Source organism: Anomaloglossus baeobatrachus, chromosome 1 (assembly GCF_048569485.1).
Source record: "Anomaloglossus baeobatrachus isolate aAnoBae1 chromosome 1, aAnoBae1.hap1, whole genome shotgun sequence".
Taxonomy (NCBI): Eukaryota; Metazoa; Chordata; class Amphibia; order Anura; family Aromobatidae; genus Anomaloglossus; species Anomaloglossus baeobatrachus.
In genome coordinates this window covers 279,309,114-279,329,447 of record NC_134353.1, presented here as the reverse complement: position 1 = coordinate 279,329,447, position 20,334 = coordinate 279,309,114, and the positions used below count along the sequence as shown (strand labels likewise).

The following is a 20,334-nucleotide window of genomic DNA, read 5'->3' as shown; positions in this document are numbered from 1 at the left end:
CCGTACTTCAGTCAACGGCATCTGGTGTCTCCGTCCACGAGCCCATGCAGATCGACCGTGTGCGGCAGTCTGAACAACGCCGAGCAGAGCGGCTCGCCAAGGGCCTCTGCTTCTACTGCGGAGAGGGCACACACCTGCTACGCTCCTGTCCAGAAAGGCCGGGAAACTCCAAAGCCTAGGGTTGGTAGGAGAGGCCACCCTAGGTGCTGGGACTCTCTCAGACCCGGTTATGTGGACTGTACAAGTGACAACGGGAGAGACGCAGTTCACGGCTGAGGCGTACCTCGATTCTGGGGCAGCAGGCAATTTCATCCAGCAAGCCACGGTGGACAAGTACCAGGTGCCTGTTACTCCACTCGATAAACCCCTCGTGATTGCCTCTGTGGATGGGAGACCCCTCTCTGACACCATCTCATGGATCACCAAGCCGGTCGAACTGCGTATCGGTGCCCTGCACACCGAGACCATCGCTCTCTACGTCCTTCCACACATGTCCCATCAAATCCTGCTGGGACTTCCCTGGTACGGACACACGAGCCATCAGTCAGCTGGGGCACTGGTGAAATCACCCGATGGGGCTCTTCTTGCCATGAAAACTGTCTGAAGACCATACAACCCATCCGACGACCTCCGGTTCCAGAGTCCCTACCGGGACTGCCCTCGGCCTATTGGTCCTTCGCGGATGTCTTCGATAAAAAGGAATCAGAGGTACTTCCGCCACATCGTCCATACGATTGTGCCATCGACCTGCTCCCGGGAACTACACCTCCTCGAGGACGGATATATCCGCTGTCTCCAGCCGAGACAAGGGCCATGTCTACTTACATCACAGAGAGTCTGGCAAGGGGATTCATTCGGAGATCCTCCTCTCCTGCTGGAGCAGGCTTCTTCTTCGTTAAGAAGAAAGAAGGCGACTTACGCCCATGCATAGACTACCGGGGATTGAACCAAATCACCGTGAAAAACAAGTATCCCCTGCCGCTCATCCCCGAATTGTTTGATCGGCTTAGAGGAGCTCGTGTGTTCACCAAGTTGGATCTTCGGGGTGCCTACAACCTGGTCCGCATCCGCTCTGGGGACGAATGGAAGACCGCGTTCAATACTCGCGATGGGCACTATGAATACTGCGTGATGCCCTTCGGCCTGTGTAACGCACCAGCAGTCTTTCAAGAATTGGTGAATGACGTTTTCCGGGACCTTCTCTACGTCTGTGTGGTGGTGTATCTGGATGATATCCTTGTCTTCTCTCCGGACCTCCAGACCCACAGAGAGAACGTGCAGCTGGTTCTACAAAGACTGAGAGAGAATCGTCTGTACGCCAAGTACGAGAAGTGTGTCTTTGAGCAGTCTTCTCTCCCCTTCCTGGGTTACATCATCTCCGATACCGGACTGCAGATGGATCCAAAGAAGGTCTCCTCCATTCTCAACTGGCCTCCTCCTTCTGGACTGAAGGCAATCCAACGCTTTCTGGGATTCGCCAACTACTACCGCCAGTTCATCCCTCACTTCTCTGCTCTGTCTGCTCCTCTCTCCGCCTTGACCAAGAAGGGGGCTAATCCAAAGGACTGGTCACCTGCGGCCGACGCCGCGTTTGGCTCTCTGAAGCGGGTATTTGCCTCCTCTCCTGTACTCCACCGTCCGGAGTTAAACCGCCAGTTCACCTTGGTGGTGGATGCCTCCTCCTCGGGAGCCGGAGCAGTGCTCATGCAGAAGTCCTCCTCCGGGAAGATGGTGACTTGCGGTTTTTTTCTCCAAGAGCTTCTCAGCGCCTGAACGCAACTACACCATCGGTGACCGAGAACTATTGGCAGTCAAACTGGCTCTGGAGGAATGGCGCTACCTTCTGGAAGGAGCAGTGTACCCCGTTATTATTTACACGGACCACAAGAACCTGGAATACCTGCGGTCTGCTCAGCGACTGAACCCACGGCAAGCCAGGTGGTCCTTGTTCTTTGCCAGATTCGATTTCCAGCTCCATTTCCGACCCGCGGACAAGAATGTACGCGCTGATGCCTTGTCCAGGTCTTTCATGCCCATGGAGCAGGAGGAGGAGACATCTCAACCCATCATCTGTCCTAGTAAAATCATTCCGGTGGCTCCTGTCAGCCTGGCCCAGATACCGCCCGGGAAGACCTATGTCTCTGAGACTGACAGGAAAAAAGTGTTACACTGGGGCCATGCCTCGAAAACAGCCGGTCATGCTGGTCAGAAGAGAACATGGAGTGCGATTGTACGTCATTACTGGTGGCCATCCCTTCGCACGGACGTCGCTTCTTTTGTCTCTGCCTGCTCCTCTTGTGCCAGGAACAAGACGCCCAAACACCTGCCATATGGCCGTCTTCTGCCTCTGCCTATACCCTCAGTTCCGTGGCAACACATTGCGATGGACTTTATTACGGACTTGCTATTGTCCTCCGGACACACAGTCATATGGGTCGTGGTGGATCGATTCTCTAAAATGGCTCATTTCGTCCCTATGACTGGACTGCCCTCTGCCCAAGAACTCGCGGACGCCTATATACTTCACATCTTCCGCTTGCATGGCTTTCCATCACACATTGTGTCCGACAGAGGAACTCAGTTCACCTCCCGCTTCTGGAGGGCTCTCTGCAAACATCTGGGAGTGACTCTGGACTTTTCTTCAGCTTACCATCCTCAGTCGAACGGCCAAGTGGAACGGGTCAATCAGATCTTGACCTCCTTCTTACGTCACTACGTCAACGCCCATCATGACGACTGGTCCACGCTTCTTCCTTGGGCTGAATTCTCCCATAACCACCACGTCAGTGAGTCCTCCTCCAGCTCTCCCTTCCATGTCGTTTACGGACTTCAGCCTTCCGTCCCTTTACCTGTATCCTCTTCCTCGGATGTTCCTGCTGCTGATGCTGTAGTCCGTGACTTTTCTACGATTTGGGACTCTGTTAAGACGTCCCTTGAACGTGCTTCCCTGCGGATGAAGAGACACGCGGACAAGAGACGTCTGGACCCTCCGTGTTTCTCTCCTGGAGATCTCGTCTGGCTTGCCTCCAAGTACGTCCGATTGAAGCTACCATCCTACAAGCTGGGTCCTCGCTACATCGGGCCGTTTAAAGTCCTCAGCAAGATCAATGAGGTCTCCTACAAGCTACAGCTCCCGGCCACGATGAGGATACCCAACTCCTTCCACGTCTCCCTGCTCAAGCCGGTTGTCCTTGGTCCCTTCTCCGCTGCTGCCAGTTCGGCTCCTCCTCCTATTGCCGATGACGACATCTATGTGGTAAGGGATATCGTGGCCATGAAGACTGTACGGGGTCGACAGTTCTTCCTGGTGGACTGGGCAGGGTATGGTCCTGAGGATAGGTCCTGGGAGCCTCGGGAGAATGTGGGCACTCCTCTGATCCGTGCCTTCCTGTCCCGGTTGCGGGGAGGGGGGCGTGGGGGGGGGGTACTGTCACGCTCCCCGGGTCCCCTGCCCTGCTTTCCGGCTCACCTGCCACGCTCCTCGGCTCCCCTGCCTCGCTCCCCGGTTCTTCGGTCCGGTCTCCGCCGCTCCCCGCTCTCCAGCCTCCATTGCCTGCGCTTCCCAGGCGTCCTGGTCCCCGCTCCCGGCGCCCGTCGGCTTCTCAGCCCCAGCCCGGCTCTGCTGCTTCCTCCTCACAGCTTCCTGCTCTGGCTTCTGGCACCCGGGCCGCGCGCATGCGCATTATGGCGTGAACGCGGTCATTGACCCTTTCTTAAAGGGCCAGCGTCCATTGACAGGAAATGATGCACACAGGTACAGGGTATAAAGGGGTTTAGTGTCCAAGTGGGCGGGGCCTGTTCTTCGTGTTTCCCAAGCTAGGAGTCAGGTCTCCTTGTGTTCCTGTGAGATACTCACCTCTCTCTCTTCTAGAGCCGATCCTGCCTTGCCATCCGGTCCTGCCGAATCCCGCACCCCGAACGCTGCCTATCTGCCATCCTGACAGTCCGTACCATCTCTGATCCCTGTGGTGACCCGTCATCTCGCTCCAACGGTTCCGGACTCCGCCTGACATCATCTCGGCTTCCGAACCTGAGCTCCGTCACCCGGACTACCATCAGTGACTCCGTGGTCCCAGGGACTTCTCCATTATACTCTTGTGCACGGACTCTCCTGCTACCTGTAGTGCTCCAGCTACCGGACCCCTTACCATCATCAAGGAGTTCGGCCCAGTGGATCCACCTCCTGGGTCTGCCCGTCCACCTGGCCCTAACAACTACATTCCAGGCTGCTCACATTAGCATGACCATAGCATTATCGTGTTAAAAAAACAGGTACTGGGACACCTTGGAGAAATGGGCACACCACTGGTACCATAGACAAACCAATGTAACACCAAGCTGGTAGTGTACCTGGAATGAAGAAAAAAGGGGGGTCTGGTTACTTTATATTATGGCACTCCACACTATAATACCAGGAGTAGAACCGGTTTGACATTCACTCGTGAAGGCTTCTTCATGGCATTGCCCAGGTGTTCTCCAAACCAATTTCCAGCTATCAATGAATTCAAGTCAAAAGTGGGATTCATCGCAGAGCGGAGAGACCTCCATTTTAGCGTCTATTACCATCTTACTGTACACCATGATTGTATTAGAGAGTGGTGGCTTGAAGTCAAAGAAACACCCAAGCTGGATGTCTGGCTTGTAGCTCAATGTCATGGAAATGTCTTCTGATGGTTTGAGAAAAACACAGATTGATGCCTTAGACATGGTATGGAATGTCCAATTTCACTTGAAGTACGATTTCTCTGAAGTGTCTCAGAAACATTTTTAACACGATAACACCAGGCTATACGTTGTTCATGCTACTGTTAGCAGTCTAAGTGTTCTAAACATACCACCATGGCATGCAGTTGACTTGTCTCCCATCATGCACATCTGGGATGTCATTGGTCAGTAATTGTAAAGGCAGCTGCCAGCAGCAAATCTTGATGGTTTGCGTGCCCATGTACATTCAGCATTGCAGATCATGCCTCAGACAACCATTAATAACTGCATTGATAACAGGCACGGTGTGTAAAGCGGGCTTTACACGCTACGATATCGCTAGCAATTTCTAGCGATATCGAGCGTGTAAGTACCCACCCCCGTCGCACATGCTATATCGTGTGATCGCTGCCGCAGCGAACATTATCGCTACGGCAGCGTCACACGCACTTACCTGGTCGGCGTCGGCGCTGTGACTGCCGAACAATCCCTCCCTCAAGGGGGAGGGACGTTCGGCGTCACCGCGACGTCACCGCGATGTCACTAAGCAGCCGGCCAATCAAAGCGGAGGGGCGGAGATGAGCGGGACGTAACATCCCGCCCACCTCCTTCCTTCCGCATTGTGGCCGGTGGCAGGTAAGGAGACGTTTCTCGCTCCTGTGGTGTCACACACAGCGATGTGTGCTGCCGCATGAGCGACAAACAACATGGATAAACAACCCTTACCGATTTTTGAGTTTGGGACGACCTCTCCATGGTGAACGATTCTGACCATTTTTGAGGTCGCTTAAGGACACTGGTAAGTGTCACACGCTGCGATATCGTTAATGACGCCGGATGTGCGTCACTAACAACGTGACCCCGACGATAAAACATTAACGATATCGTAGCGTGTAAAGCCCCCTTTAGTGTAAGGATATCTGCATTGCACGCTCATACTCAATCCTGAGTAAATCACGATGCTTTGGAAATTTTGTTTCCATTTTCTCATCACTTGCATATCATTATAATGTGCATCAAGTTTCTTTTTTACAATTTCACGACTTTTAAGTTCTTTGTGTTGCAATTTTAATGTTGAAAAGCTGTCTGTATCTCCAGAGAGAAGCCACAGGGAACCAAGCCGCATGGGAGACAAGTCAGACAGGCAGGTCCCTGGCAGCTTCTCTCTGCCCGCTGTCCTATAATGAGTGCATGTATAAGGAGAGACCTGTCGCTCCAGATCAGCCTTTTACAGTATGTTTTTTTCTGAAACGCTACAGTGTCAGAGTCAAATATACCAACTTGTGTGTAATACATGCTGTACAAGGATTGGGCAGCATATATTAACTATCAGGTTCTTTTTAACTATTATTGTAAGCCAGTCAGGCAGCCCCCTTCACACACAGCACTGATGACATACTAGTAAAGTTTATTGTTTATTGAACATTTGTTACAGCTCAGTTTTTTGGTGTTTTTTGTCTGTTATCTTGCTTTAATGCAAGTTGGGGGTGCAGCCCTCCTGATACTGAGGCTGAACAATTACCTGCCTCTCACTTTTTGCTGTGTATTTAATCTGGGACCCTTCATATTGAAGTTTGGACATGACACAAGTCAGGTACAGAATATGTTTTTAACTTTAGTAGGTTAGGGACTGTCTCAGATGGGTACACCGTGACGAGGTGAGACAGCTTCTTACCTTTTTGCAAAAATGTATATACTAAGTACCCTGTTATTAAGCACTTGCAATTTATTTATTTATAGTCAGGGTATTTTTCCTACAATTTATCTCCTTGGTTTTTATACTAGTAAAGTTGTAGAGATCTATGCTACTATATGAGAATGGGGCACCTTTGATAATACAAGTATATTAGTAAGTTCCATGTAATTGCATTTCAAAACACATGTAAACAGATTTTTATTTTAGTTGATCAACCCCCTTTAAGTATTCTTTTTTATGGTCAGTCTGCATTGCAAATACAGCATGTCCCTTACTTATAATTTGGACTCTGAAATACTCTAAAGCGGGCTTTACACACAGCGACATCGCTAGCGATGTCGCTGATGAAAGCCCCCGACCACGTCGGTTGTGCTTCACGGGCAAATCGTGGCGCACAACATCGCTAGGACCCGTCACACATACTTACCTGCCTAGCGACGTCGCTGTGGCCGGTGAACCGCCTCCTTTCTAAGGGGCGGTTCGTTCGGCGTCACAGCGGCATCACTAAGCGACCGCCCAATAGAAGCGGAGGGGCGGAGATGAGCGGGCCAAACATCCTTCCCACCTCCTTCCTTCCCCATTGCCGGCGGCCGCCGGTACGGTGATGTTCCTCATTCCTGCGGTGTCACGCGTAGCGATGTGTGCTGCCGCAGGAATGATGAACAACCTGTGTCCTGCAACAGCAACGATATTCGGGAAAGGAGCGACGTGTCAAGGATCAACGATTAGGAAAGTAATTTTGATCATTAACCGTCGTTCCTGCGCTTCACACGCAACAACATCGCTAACGAGGCCGGATGTGCGTCACGAATTCCGTGACCCCAACGACATCTCGTTAGCGATGTCGTTGCGTGTAAAGCCCGCTTAAGTCTAAGTAGAACCTCAGAAAGTTATTTTTGTGATACATTGATGCAATATGTGAGTTATGCCTAAAATAGATAGAAATAAACTGGAAGGCAAAAGTATAGGATCTTATCCAAGGGGTGTTATGGAAGAAAAACACTGAGGGTGCTCACCTTAAGGCAGGGGTAGGCAATTAATTTTCCCATGGGGCCGCATGAGAAGTTGGGATGGTTTTAGAGGGCCGGACTAATATAATTAACTCGGTTCTACAATATATATATATATATATATATATATATATATACACACACACACACATATATACACACACACGCATATATACTGTGTGTGTATACAATATATATACACATACACAGAATGTATACATACACACACAATACCCATATACCACATCACTACACCCGCCACATACTACACCTGTAATATACATCCCTATACACCTACACCTGTAATAAACTACACCTCTATATACTATACCACTATATACTACATCACTACACCCCTACATACACTTGTAATATACTACATCACTATATCCTACACCTGTAATAAACTGCACCACTACATCACTATATACTACACTTGTATTATACTACACCACTACACCCCTATATACACCTGTATTATACTACACCACTACACCCCTATATACACCTGTATCATACTACACCACTACACCCCTATATACACCTGTATTATACTACACCCCTATATACACCTGTATTATACTACACCACTATATATACACCTGTATTATACTACACCACTATATACTACACCTGTATTATACTACAGCACTACACCCCTATATACACCTGTATTATACAGGTGTATATATGGGTGTAGTATAATACAGGTGTATATAGGGGTGTAGTATAATACAGGTGTATATAGGGGTGTAGTATAATACAGGTGTATATAGAGGTGTAGTGGTGTAGTATAATACAGGTGTATATAGGGGTGTAGTGGTGTAGTATAATACAGGTGTATAGAGGGGTGTGGTGGTGTAGTATAATACCGGTGTATATAGGGGTGTAGTGGTGTAGTATAATACAGGTGTATATAGGGGTGTAGTGGTGAAGTATAATACAGGTGTATATAGAGGTGTAGTGGTGTAGTATAATACAGGTGTATATAGGGATGTAGTATAATACAGGTGTATATAGACCCCTATATACACCTGTATTATACTACACCACTACACCCCTATAAAACTACACCACTATATACTACACCACTACACCCCCCCATATACCACACCTGTAAAACTACATTCCCATATACACCTGTATCATACTACACCACTACACCCCTATATACACCTGTATTATATTACACCACTATATACACCTGTATTATACTACACCCCTATATACACCTGTATTATACTACACCACTATATACACCTGTATTATACTACACCACTATATACTACACCTGTATTATACTACACCAGTATATACTACACCTGTATTATACTACACCCCTATATACACCTGTATTATACTACACTCCTATATACACCTGTATTATACTACACCCCTTTATACACCTGTATTATACTACACCCCTATATACACCTGTATTATACCACACTACTATATACACCTGTATTATACCACACCACTATATACTACACCTGTATTATACTACACCCTTATATACTACACCTGTATTATACTACACCCCTATATACACCTGTATTATACTACACCCCTATATACACCTGTATTATACTACACCCCTATATACACCTGTATTATACCACACCCCTATACACACCTGTATTATACTACACTACTATATACACCTGTATTATACACCTGTATTATACTACACCCCTATATACACCTATATTATACTACACCCCTATATACACCTGTATTATACTACACCCCTATATACACCTGTATTATACTACGCCCCTATATACACCTGTATTATACTACACCCCTATATACACCTGTATTATACTACACCCCTATATACACCTGTATTATACTACACCCCTATATACACCTGTATTATACTACACCACTATATACTACACCTGTATTATACTACAGCACTGCACCCCTATATACACCTGTATTATATTACACCACTACACCCCTATATACACCTGTATTATACTACACCCCTATATACACCTATACGGGTGTAGTATAATACAGGTGTATATAGGGGTGTAGTATAATACAGGTGTATATAGGGGTGTAGTATAATACAGGTGTATATAGGGGTGTAGTGGTGTAATATAATACAGGTGTATATAGGGGTGTAGTGGTGTAGTATAATACAGGTGTATATAGGGGTGTAGTATAATACAAGTGTATATAGGGGTGTAGTGGTGTAGTATAATACAGGTGTATATAGGGGTGTAGTGGTGTAGTATAATACAGGTGTATATAGGGGTGTAGTGGTGTAGTATAATACAGGTGTACATAGGGGTGTAGTGGTGTAGTATAATACAGGTGTATATAGGGGTGTGGTGGTGTAGTATAATACATGTGTACAGTGCCTACAAGTAGTATTCAACCCCCTGCAGATTTAGCAGGTTTACACATTCGGAATTAACTTGGCATTGTGACATTTGGACTATAGATCAGCCTGGAAGTGTGAAATGCACTGCAGCAAAAAAGAATGTTATTTCTTTTTTTATTTTTTTTTTAAATTGTGAAAAGTTTATTCAGAGGGTCATTTATTATTCAACCCCTCAAACCACAAGAATTCTGTTTGGTTCCCCTAAAGTATTAAGAAGTATTTCAGGCACAAAGAACAATGAGCTTCACATGTTTGGATTAATTATCTCTTTTTCCAGCCTTTTCTGACTAATTAAGACCCTCCCAAACTTGTGAACAGCACTCATACATGGTCAACATGGGAAAGACAAAGGAGCATTCCAAGGCCATCAGAGACAAGATCGTGGAGGGTCACAAGGCTGGCAAGGGGTTCAAAACCCTTTCCAAGGAGTTGGGCCTACCTGTCTCCACTGTTGGGAGCATCATCCGGAAGTGGAAGGCTTATGGAACTACTTTAGCCTTCCACGGCCTGGACAGCCTTTGAAAGTTTCCACCCGTGCCGAGGCCAGGCTTGTCCGAAGAGTCAAGGCTAACCCAAGGACAACAAGGAAGGAGCTCCGGGAAGATCTCATGGCAGTGGGGACATTGGTTTCAGTCAATACCATAAGTAACGTACTCCACCGCAATGGTCTCCGTTCCAGACGAGCCCGTAAGGTACCTTTACTTTCAAAGCGTCATGTCAAGGCTCATCTACAGTTTGCTCATGATCACTTGGAGGACTCTGAGACAGACTGGTTCAAGGTTCTCTGGTCTGATGAGACCAAGATCGAGATCTTTAGTGCCAACCACACACGTGACGTTTGGAGACTGGATGGCACTGCATACGACCCCAAGAATACCATCCCTACAGTCAAGCATGGTGGTGGCAGCATCATGCTGTGGGGCTGTTTCTCAGCCAAGGGGCCTGGCCATCTGGTCCGCATCCATGGGAAGATGGATAGCACGGCCTACCTGGAGATTTTGGCCAAGAACCTCCGCTCCTCCATCAAGGATCTTAAGATGGATCGTCATTTCATCTTCCAACAAGACAACGACCCAAAGCACACAGCCAAGAAAACCAAGGCCTGGTTCAAGAGGGAAAAAATCAAGGTGTTGCAGTGGCCTAGTCAGTCTCCTGACCTTAACCCAATTGAAAACTTGTGGAAGGAGCTCAAGATTAAAGTCCACATGAGACACCCAAAGAACCTAGATAACTTGGAGAAGATCTGCATGGAGGAGTGGGCCAAGATAACTCCAGAGACCTGTGCCGGCCTGATCAGGTCTTATAAAAGACGATTATTAGCTGTAATTGCAAACAAGGGTTATTCCACAAAATATTAAACCTAGGGGTTGAATAATAATTGACCCACACTTTTATGTTGAAAATTTATTAAAATTTAACTGAGCAACATAACTTGCTAGTTTGTAAGATTTATGCATCTGTTAATAAATCCTGCTCTTGTTTGAAGTTTGCAGGCTCTAACTTATTTGCATCTTATCAAACCTGCTAAATCTGCAGGGGGTTGAATACTACTTGTAGGGACTGTATATAGGGGTGTAGTATAATACAGGTGTATATAGACCCCTATATACACCTGTATCATACTACACCACTACACCCCTATATACACCTGTATTATACTACACCCCTATATACACCTGTATTATATTACACCACTATATACACCTGTATTATACTACACCACTATATACTACACCTGTATTATACTACACCACTATATACTACACCCGTATTTTACTACACCCCTATATACTACACCTGTATTATACTACACCCCTGTATACACCTGTATTATACTACACCCCTATATACACCTGAATTATACAACACCCCTATACACACCTGTATTATACTACACCCCTATATACACCTGTATTATACTACACTACTATATACACCTGTATTATACTACACCCCTATATACACCTGTATTATACTACACTACTATATACACCTGCATTATACTATACCACTACACCCCTATATACACCTGTATTATACTACACCCCTATATACACACCTGTATTATACTACACCCCTATATACACCTGTATTATACTACACCCCTATATACACACACCTGTATTATACTGCACCACTATATACACCTCTATTATACTACACCCCTATATACACCTGTATTATACTAGACCACTATATACACCTGTATTATTCTACACCCGTCTATACACCTGTATTATACTACACCCCTATATACACCTGTATTATACTACACCACTACACCCCTATATACACCTGTATTATACTACACCCCTATATACACCTGTATTATACTACACCCCTATATACACCTGTATTATACTACACCCTTATATACACCTGTATTATACTACACCACTATATACACCTGTATTATACTACACCCCTATATACACCTGTATTATACTACACCACTATATACACCTGTATTATACTACACCACTATTTACACCTGTATTATACTACACCACTATATACTACACCTGTATTATACTACACCACTATATACTACACCTGTATTATACTACACCCCTATATACTACACCTGTATTATACTACACCCCTATATACACCTGTATTATACTACACCCCTATATACACCTGTATTATACTACACCCCTATATACACCTGTATTATACTACACCCCTATATACACCTGTATTATACTACACCACTATATATACCTATATTATACTACACCACTATATACTACACCTGTATTATACTACAGCACTACACCCCTATATACACCTGTATTATACAGGTGTATATAGGGGTGTAGTATAATACAGGTGTATAAAGGGGTGTAGTATAATACAGGTCTATATAGGGGTGTAGTATAATACAGGTGTATATAGGGGTGTAGTGGTGTAGTATACTACAGGTGTATATAGGGGTGTAGTGGTGTAGTATAATACAGGTGTATATAGGGGTGTAGTGGTGTAGTATAATACAGGTGTATATAGGGGTGTAGTGGTGTAGTATAATACAGGTTTATATAGACCCCTATATACACCTGTATTATACTACACCCCTATAAAACTACACCACTATATACTACACCACTACACCCCCCCATATACCACACCTATAAAACTACATTCCCATATACTACACCACTACACCCCAAATATTTGTCAACAGTTAACTCCCTCATCTCGCCCCCCATTGTCCCCTCAGGTTACTAGTAACCACTCACTTCTCTTCTTATTGTCCCCTCCTCAGGCACCTCCGTACGAGCCGCCCGCTGAGCGACTTCTCTTTCACATGCCCAGGCTGCGCCAACGCTGTATTCCGCTGCCTCTCTCCGTACGGGCCCTGCCACTGCAGCGTCTTCTGCTGCCGGGCGGGAACTTTTCAAATGACACACGCGCGCCGTACAGACGATATCAGGGTGCGCGTGTGTCACAGAAAAAGGTGCCGGACAGGGAACAGAGGAGAGATTCCTGCGTTCCGCTGCCTGCACTGACTGTGCGGAGCTGCAGGATCTGTCCTTTGTTTCCTACCCGGCACGCAGCGTGTGATGAGGGCAATCTGACCAAGGGACCTCCCGGAGCCTAGAGCTCCGGACAACAGGTCAGATTGCCCTCATCACTGAACGGCCAGCAAGGACGCCCTGAGCCAGGCGGGTCGGTCACAGAGAGTAGGCGGGCCGTATGTGGTCTGCGAGCCACCCCCTGCCCAGGTCTGCCTTAAGGGGTTGTGAGTCAAAACCATTAGACATACATGTCAAACCGGCTGCTGCAGCCCACGTGAGACCAGTTAAATCGGATATGAAGGGGTCAAATTCCGCGCTGCCGAAGTAAGGAACAATCCAGAGGATTCTTTTCAGTGACTTTATTTCTATGCGTTTCGTACCTTGGTATGTGATTTTTTTTTTTTCCTGAAGAAGGAGAAAGATTTTTCCAAAACACGTACAAATAAAGCCAATGAAAAGAATTCTCTGGATTGTTCCTTACTTCGGCAGCGCGGTATTTGACCCCTTCTTTTGCGATTTATCTGATGCCAAAAAAAACTATGGTACGTGAAACGGTACGTGCCTGTTCTCTACCGGTCAGTATCTTCAGGTGGCTATTCACTCTCCTTGACTTCTTTGTAATTGAGTGAATACTGAGCTTGGACAGTTTGTCTTTCATTGATTCTTCTTCATCTACCCTCCTGTATTTCAACACTGCAAAATATAGATATCACAATGCATTAAATATTACACCCAGATGTTAAAGGGCAAGCTACTTTGTGTTATATTAAAATTTTATGCAAAAAATAAAATACAGACACTGGCCGGCACTCATAGAATAGATGATTACTCAATTAATAGTCAAAGCTTTGGAATAGAGGGAACGTTTTTAGCTGCTGCTTATAGTAATGATCTAAAAAAATGAAATCTGTGATTTAGTTTCCTTTTGTTCACATGTTTAACGAACCTGAGGTCAAGAGTAATCAAACCAAAGGTGTTCTCACAATTTACAATTGCAGGACACGAGTAAAGCGGTCAAGTTTATATTGTTTCTCCATTTAAAAAGGAATCTGTCACCAGGGTTTTGCTACCTGTTCTGAGAGCAGCATAATGTAGAGACAAAGAGCCCGATTCCAATGATTTGTCACTTAGTTTACTGGGTGCAGCAGCTGTCATACAGTTTCCTCTGCTGTGGATGTAGCAGTGCTCAGAATGCTAACCCCACCTACACCCCTGATTGGCAGCTTTCTATGTACATTGCATATTCACAATAGGCTGCTAAATCAATGGACGAGGCATAGTTGAACCAAGAGACTTTTGGGGAGTTAAGCTGGTGTCACACTAAACGACAGCGACAACGACGTCGCTGTTACGTCACCATTTTCGGTGACGTAACAGCGACCTTGTAAGTCGCTGTTATGATCGCTGCTTAGCTGTCAAACACAGCAGAAGCAGCGATCATAAGGTCGCTGTGCTACATGTTCAGAGAGCAGGGAGCCGCGCTTAGCGCTGGCTCCTTGCTCTCCTGCAGCACACATCGGGTTAATTAACCCGATGTGTGCTGCAGCTACATGTCACAGTTCAGAGAGCAGGGAGCCGCGCTTAGCGCTGGCTCCTTGCTCTCCTGCAGCACACATCGGGTTAATTAACCCGATGTGTGCTGCAGCTACATGTCACAGTGCAAAGAGCAGGGAGCCGCGCGCACTGCTTAGCGCTGGCTCCTTGCTCTCCTTGCTACAGTATGCATCGGGTTAATTACCCGATGCATACTGCAGCCACATGTCACAGTGCAGGAGCCGGCACTGGCAGCAAGAGCGGAGGCTGGTAACCAGCGTAAACATCGGGTAACCAGGGAAAGGTCTTCCCTTGGTTACCCGATGTTTACGCTGGTTACAGCTTACTGCAGCTGCCAGTGCCGGCTCCTGCTCGCTTCATTTCGTCGCTCTCTCGCTGTCACACACAGCGATGTGTGTGTCACAGCGGGAGAGTGACGACCAAAAAATGAAGCTGGACATTCAGCAACGACCGGCGACCTCACAGCAGGGGCCAGGTCGTTGCTGGATGTCACACACAGCGACAGCGACGGGACGTCGCTGCAACGTCACAGAAAATGGTGATGTAGCAGCGACGTCGTTGTCGTCGTCGTTATGTGTGACACCAGCTTTAGTCCAGTGATAATCTCCTGCTGATAAAACACTGATAATATGGAAACTACAACACACAGCCTAATAAGTGACACATCGCAGAAATCAGTGTCTCATCCCCTACCATATACTGACCTCAGCTTACATAGAAGAAACCTGCTGCTATATTCCCTTTAACAGCATTCAGATTACAAATAATGATGTATTTAACATAATATATATACAATAGCGGGGAACGCCGCTACACCCAGTTCTGGAGCCCAAGGTTGTTCAAAGTCTAAAAGGTGGGTCAGTTTTATAAGTAGACAATGTAGGTCAGGGGACATGTTACAGATTTTACATTGGGTTCTGTTGAAACTTTGGAATCCAATACTCTTCTGTAAAAAGTAACTAAACGTACACACCAATGCTACAGTATAGTAACATTCAGATGTGTAATTGCAGCAGAACTTAGTTTGTAACTGTCCTTAGACAGTGTGATATAACCATGTTTTGTCTGTGGTTCCCCTTTGGAAATGTAAATAAAGCTGTTGCATTCTCAAAGTGTGCAGGGCCATTAAAGGAATAGGTAATTAGATTGCTGCCCAAACCATTGGCTGGATGAATCAGAGCCTGGCTGCACGACAACAGCCAGGTATGTTGGTCTTTAAAACTCTCCAGCGTTTCAGAAAAAAACTTTATCTGAAAAGCTGGTCATGGACAATCGAGGGACTTTCTGAGTAATCTAAAGGCAAGGCCGCTTTATACGCTGCAATATCGCTATCGATATCGCTAGCGTGCGTATCCGCCCCCATCGGTTGTGCATCACGGGCAAATTGCTGCCCGTGGCGCACAACATCGCTCGGACCCGTCACACTACTTACCTGCCTAGCGACGTCACTGTGACCGGCGAACCGCCTCCTTTCTAAGGGGGCGGTTCGTGTGGTGTCACAGCGACGTCACTAAGCGGCCGCCCAATAGAAGCGGAGGGGCGGAGATGAGCAGGCGGAATATCGTCATCCTCATTGCCGGTGGCCGCAGGTAAGTGAGGTTCCTCGTTCCTGCGGTGTCACACGTACTGATGTGTGCTGCCTCAGGAACGACGAACAACATCGTACCTGCAGCAGCAACGATAATTGGGAATAGGGGAGCATGTCAACGATTAACGATTTTGCACGATTTTGCAACCTTTTTTGATCGCACATAGGTGTCACACGCAATAACATCGCTAACGAGGCCGGATGTGCGTCACGAATTCCGTGACCCCAACGACATCGCTTTAGCGATGTCGCTGCGTGTAAAGCGGCCTTAACACTACTCCAGGCTGGATTCTCTCTGCACCATTCTTGCTGATTGACAGGTTTCTCCTATGTGTGTATATAGCCAGAAACCTGCCAATTATCTGGATGGGAGAAGCCTCCCAGGGGCAGAGCTGAACTAGTCATGGCTCTGGCGATAGCTCCTGGCTATATTTTCACTGAAACGTCAGGGTTCCAGAGAAAAACATACATGTCTGCCATCGTGCAGCCAAATTCTGATTTATGATGCCCGTGGTTAGACTGGCGAGAAAATTAATGTCACAAATATAGCACCAACTACTGGAAAACAATGTTAAAAGACAAATTACAACTCTAAAATTATTCTTTATGTACTTTTATGGTTACAAAAAGCAATGTGACATTGGTATATAATATAAAGTATTAGAGCTCTATAAGTATACAGTCAGGGCCAGAAATATTTGGACAGTGACACAAGTTTTGTTATTTTAGCTGTTTACAAAAACATGTTCAGAAATACAATTATATATATAATATGGGCTGAAAGTGCACACTCCCAGCTGCAATATGAGAGTTTTCACATCCAAATCGGAGAAAGGGTTTAGGAATCATAGCTCTGTAATGCATAGCCTCCTCTTTTTCAAGGGACCAAAAGTAATTGGACAAGGGACTCTAAGGGCTGCAATTAACTCTGAAGGCATCTCCCTCGTTAACCTGTAATCAATGAAGTAGTTAAAAGGTCTGGGGTTGATTACAGGTGTGTGGTTTTGCATTTGGAAGCTGTTGCTGTGACCAGACAACATGCGGTCTAAGGAACTCTCAATTGAGGTGAAGCAGAACATCCTGAGGCTGAAAAAAAAAAAAAAATTCATCAGAGAGATAGCAGACATGCTTGGAGTAGCAAAATCAACAGTCGGGTACATTCTGAGAAAAAAGGAATTGACTGGTGAGCTTGGGAACTCAAAAAGGCCTGGGCGTCCACGGATGACAACAGTGGTGGATGATCGCCGCATACTTTCTTTGGTGAAGAAGAACCCGTTCACAACATCAACTGAAGTCCAGAACACTCTCAGTGAAGTAGGTGTATCTGTCTCTAAGTCAACAGTAAAGAGAAGACTCCATGAAAGTAAATACAAAGGGTTCACCTCTAGATGCAAACCATTCATCAATTCCAAAAATAGACAGGCCAGAGTTAAATTTGCTGAAAAACACCTCATGAAGCCAGCTCAGTTCTGGAAAAGTATTCTATGGACAGATGAGACAAAGATCAACCTGTACCAGAATGATGGGAAGAAAAAAGTTTGGAGAAGAAAGGGAACGGCACATGATCCAAGGCACACCACATCCTCTGTAAAACATGGTGGAGGCAACGTGATGGCATGGGCATGCATGGCTTTTAATGGCACTGGGTCACTTGTGTTTATTGATGACATAACAGCAGACAAGAGTAGCCGGATGAATTCTGAAGTGTACCGGGATATACTTTCAGCCCAGATTCAGCCAAATGCCGCAAAGTTGATCGGATGGCGCTTCATAGTACAGATGGACAATGACCCCAAGCATACAGCCAAAGCTACCCAGGAGTTCATGAGTGCAAAAAAGTGGAACATTCTGCAATTGCCAAGTCAATCACCAGATCTTAACCCAATTGAGCATGCATTTCACTTGCTCAAATCCAGACTTAAGACGGAAAGACCCACAAACAAGCAAGACCTGAAGGCTGCGGCTGTAAAGGCCTGGCAAAGCTTTAAGAAGGAGGAAACCCAGCGTTTGGTGATGTCCATGGGTTCCAGACTTAAGGCAGTGATTGCCTCCAAAGGGTTCGCAACAAAATATTGAAAATAAAAATATTTTGTTTGGGTTTGGTTTATTTGTCCAATTACTTTTGACCTCCTAAAATGTGGAGTGTTTGTAAAGAAATGTGTACAATTCCTACAATTTCTATCAGATATTTTTGTTCAAACCTTCAAATTAAACGTTACAATCTGCACTTGAATTCTGTTGTAGAGGTTTCATTTCAAATCCAATGTGGTGGCATGCAGAGCCCAACTCGCGAAAATTGTGTCACTGTCCAAATATTTCTGGACCTAACTGTATGTAGCATATTGTACCCTTTTCATTTAGAACAGAGGAGCTTCTGGGCAAACAATGCATTAAAGTACAATGCTGTAAAGTGATTTGTTCTAATTCAACCTTCCACTAGTCCTGACTAACATATAATTCTGCCAGTACTACCTTCCTTATTCAGTCGTTCCTTTCTTATACTCCCCTCCTATTCCAGCAGTACAAGCGCTCACGTTCCCGGGGTTCAGGTGAGGTTGTCACATCAAACAAGCCCCACGCTCAATCACCATCGGCTTCCCTCTCTCCGCATTTGGACGTATGAGTAATCAATAGGGAGTGAGAACTGCGGTTGCCACTCACCTCTTACTTACTTATACATCCAAAAGAGAGACGGCACGAGAGGTAAGTATAAGCCTATTTATTTTAATGAGGCCAAATATGGGGATTGAGAAGGGGTTGTCCTAGTAGTGGACAACTCCTGCAAAACTCATGGTATACTTTTCGTCAGTTAGCTTATTTGATTTCAAGATAACCTCCTCGTAATTACATGCCTTTATGTTCTCTTAAGGGGGTCACCATCTTAGTCCCCATAACTGTATGATGAAATTGGCTGCACAAGACAAGATGTCCACAAGAGGACAGATAGAAACTTAAATCACAGATACCGATATGAATAGACTGCTTCTGTCACACAGTTATTATGGAGATCACAGCTCAACCGTCTCGTTGTATACTTGTTAACCCTTTCACGACTGAGGACGTACCGTATGTCCTAAATCATGAAGGGGTGATCACAGCTGGCTGCCGCGGTCAGCTAGCGGCGATCCCCGCACTTGTCTGCTAATTTGTACAGCAGACATGTGTGCCTCACAAGCACAGGTGGATCCGCGATCAACCCGCACCTATTAACCCCTTAGATCATGCTGTCAAAATGTGACTGTACAATTTAAAGCGCCACAGCCAGTAACGCGTACTTACCCGCTGCCATTGGAAGCCCCGTGATGTAATCATGGGGATCCGATGGTAGCCATGGTAGCACAGGCTCATGTGATGACTCCTGATGCTATCATGACTCACTTCCTGTTTCTGTCGGCAGAGCGCTGGCTGTTACAGTAGATGAGCATTTCTTATGATATGAGCTCTGTAGCTCTGATCTACAGAAATGAATGAGCGATCAGACTGCTGATCCATATAGTCCATTAGGGGGATTAGTAAAATAAAAAAAAGAAAATAAAAGTTTTAAAAAATAAAAAACCCCTAAAAGTTCAAATTACCTCTCCATTCGCCCCATTGAAAATTAAAGGGTTAAATATAAATATATATATATATATATATATATATATATATATATGCACACATTTGGTATCGCCATGTTGAGAAATACCGGACCTATCAAAATATAAAATCAATTAATCTGATTGGTAAATGGCGTAGTGGCAAAAAAATTCCAAACGTCAAAATTACATTTTTTGGTTGCCACAAATCTTGCGTGAAATGCAAAATAGGTGATCGAAACATAATCTCTGAGCAAAAATGGTACCATTAAATATGTCAGGTTGAGATGC

The 20,334-nt window shown here is 45.6% G+C and overlaps 1 protein-coding gene across 1 annotated transcript in view; it reads right to left on the bottom strand.

The window, feature by feature from the left end:
• Positions 1–20,334, bottom strand: part of ARHGEF38 (Rho guanine nucleotide exchange factor 38) — a 169,830-nt gene that overhangs the window by 55,333 nt on the left and 94,163 nt on the right. Inside the window, exon 7 of the mRNA XM_075336792.1 lies at positions 13,889–14,019. Within this exon, the coding sequence (XP_075192907.1) occupies positions 13,889–14,019 (131 nt within the window). The remainder of the gene's footprint in view (positions 1–13,888; positions 14,020–20,334) is intronic.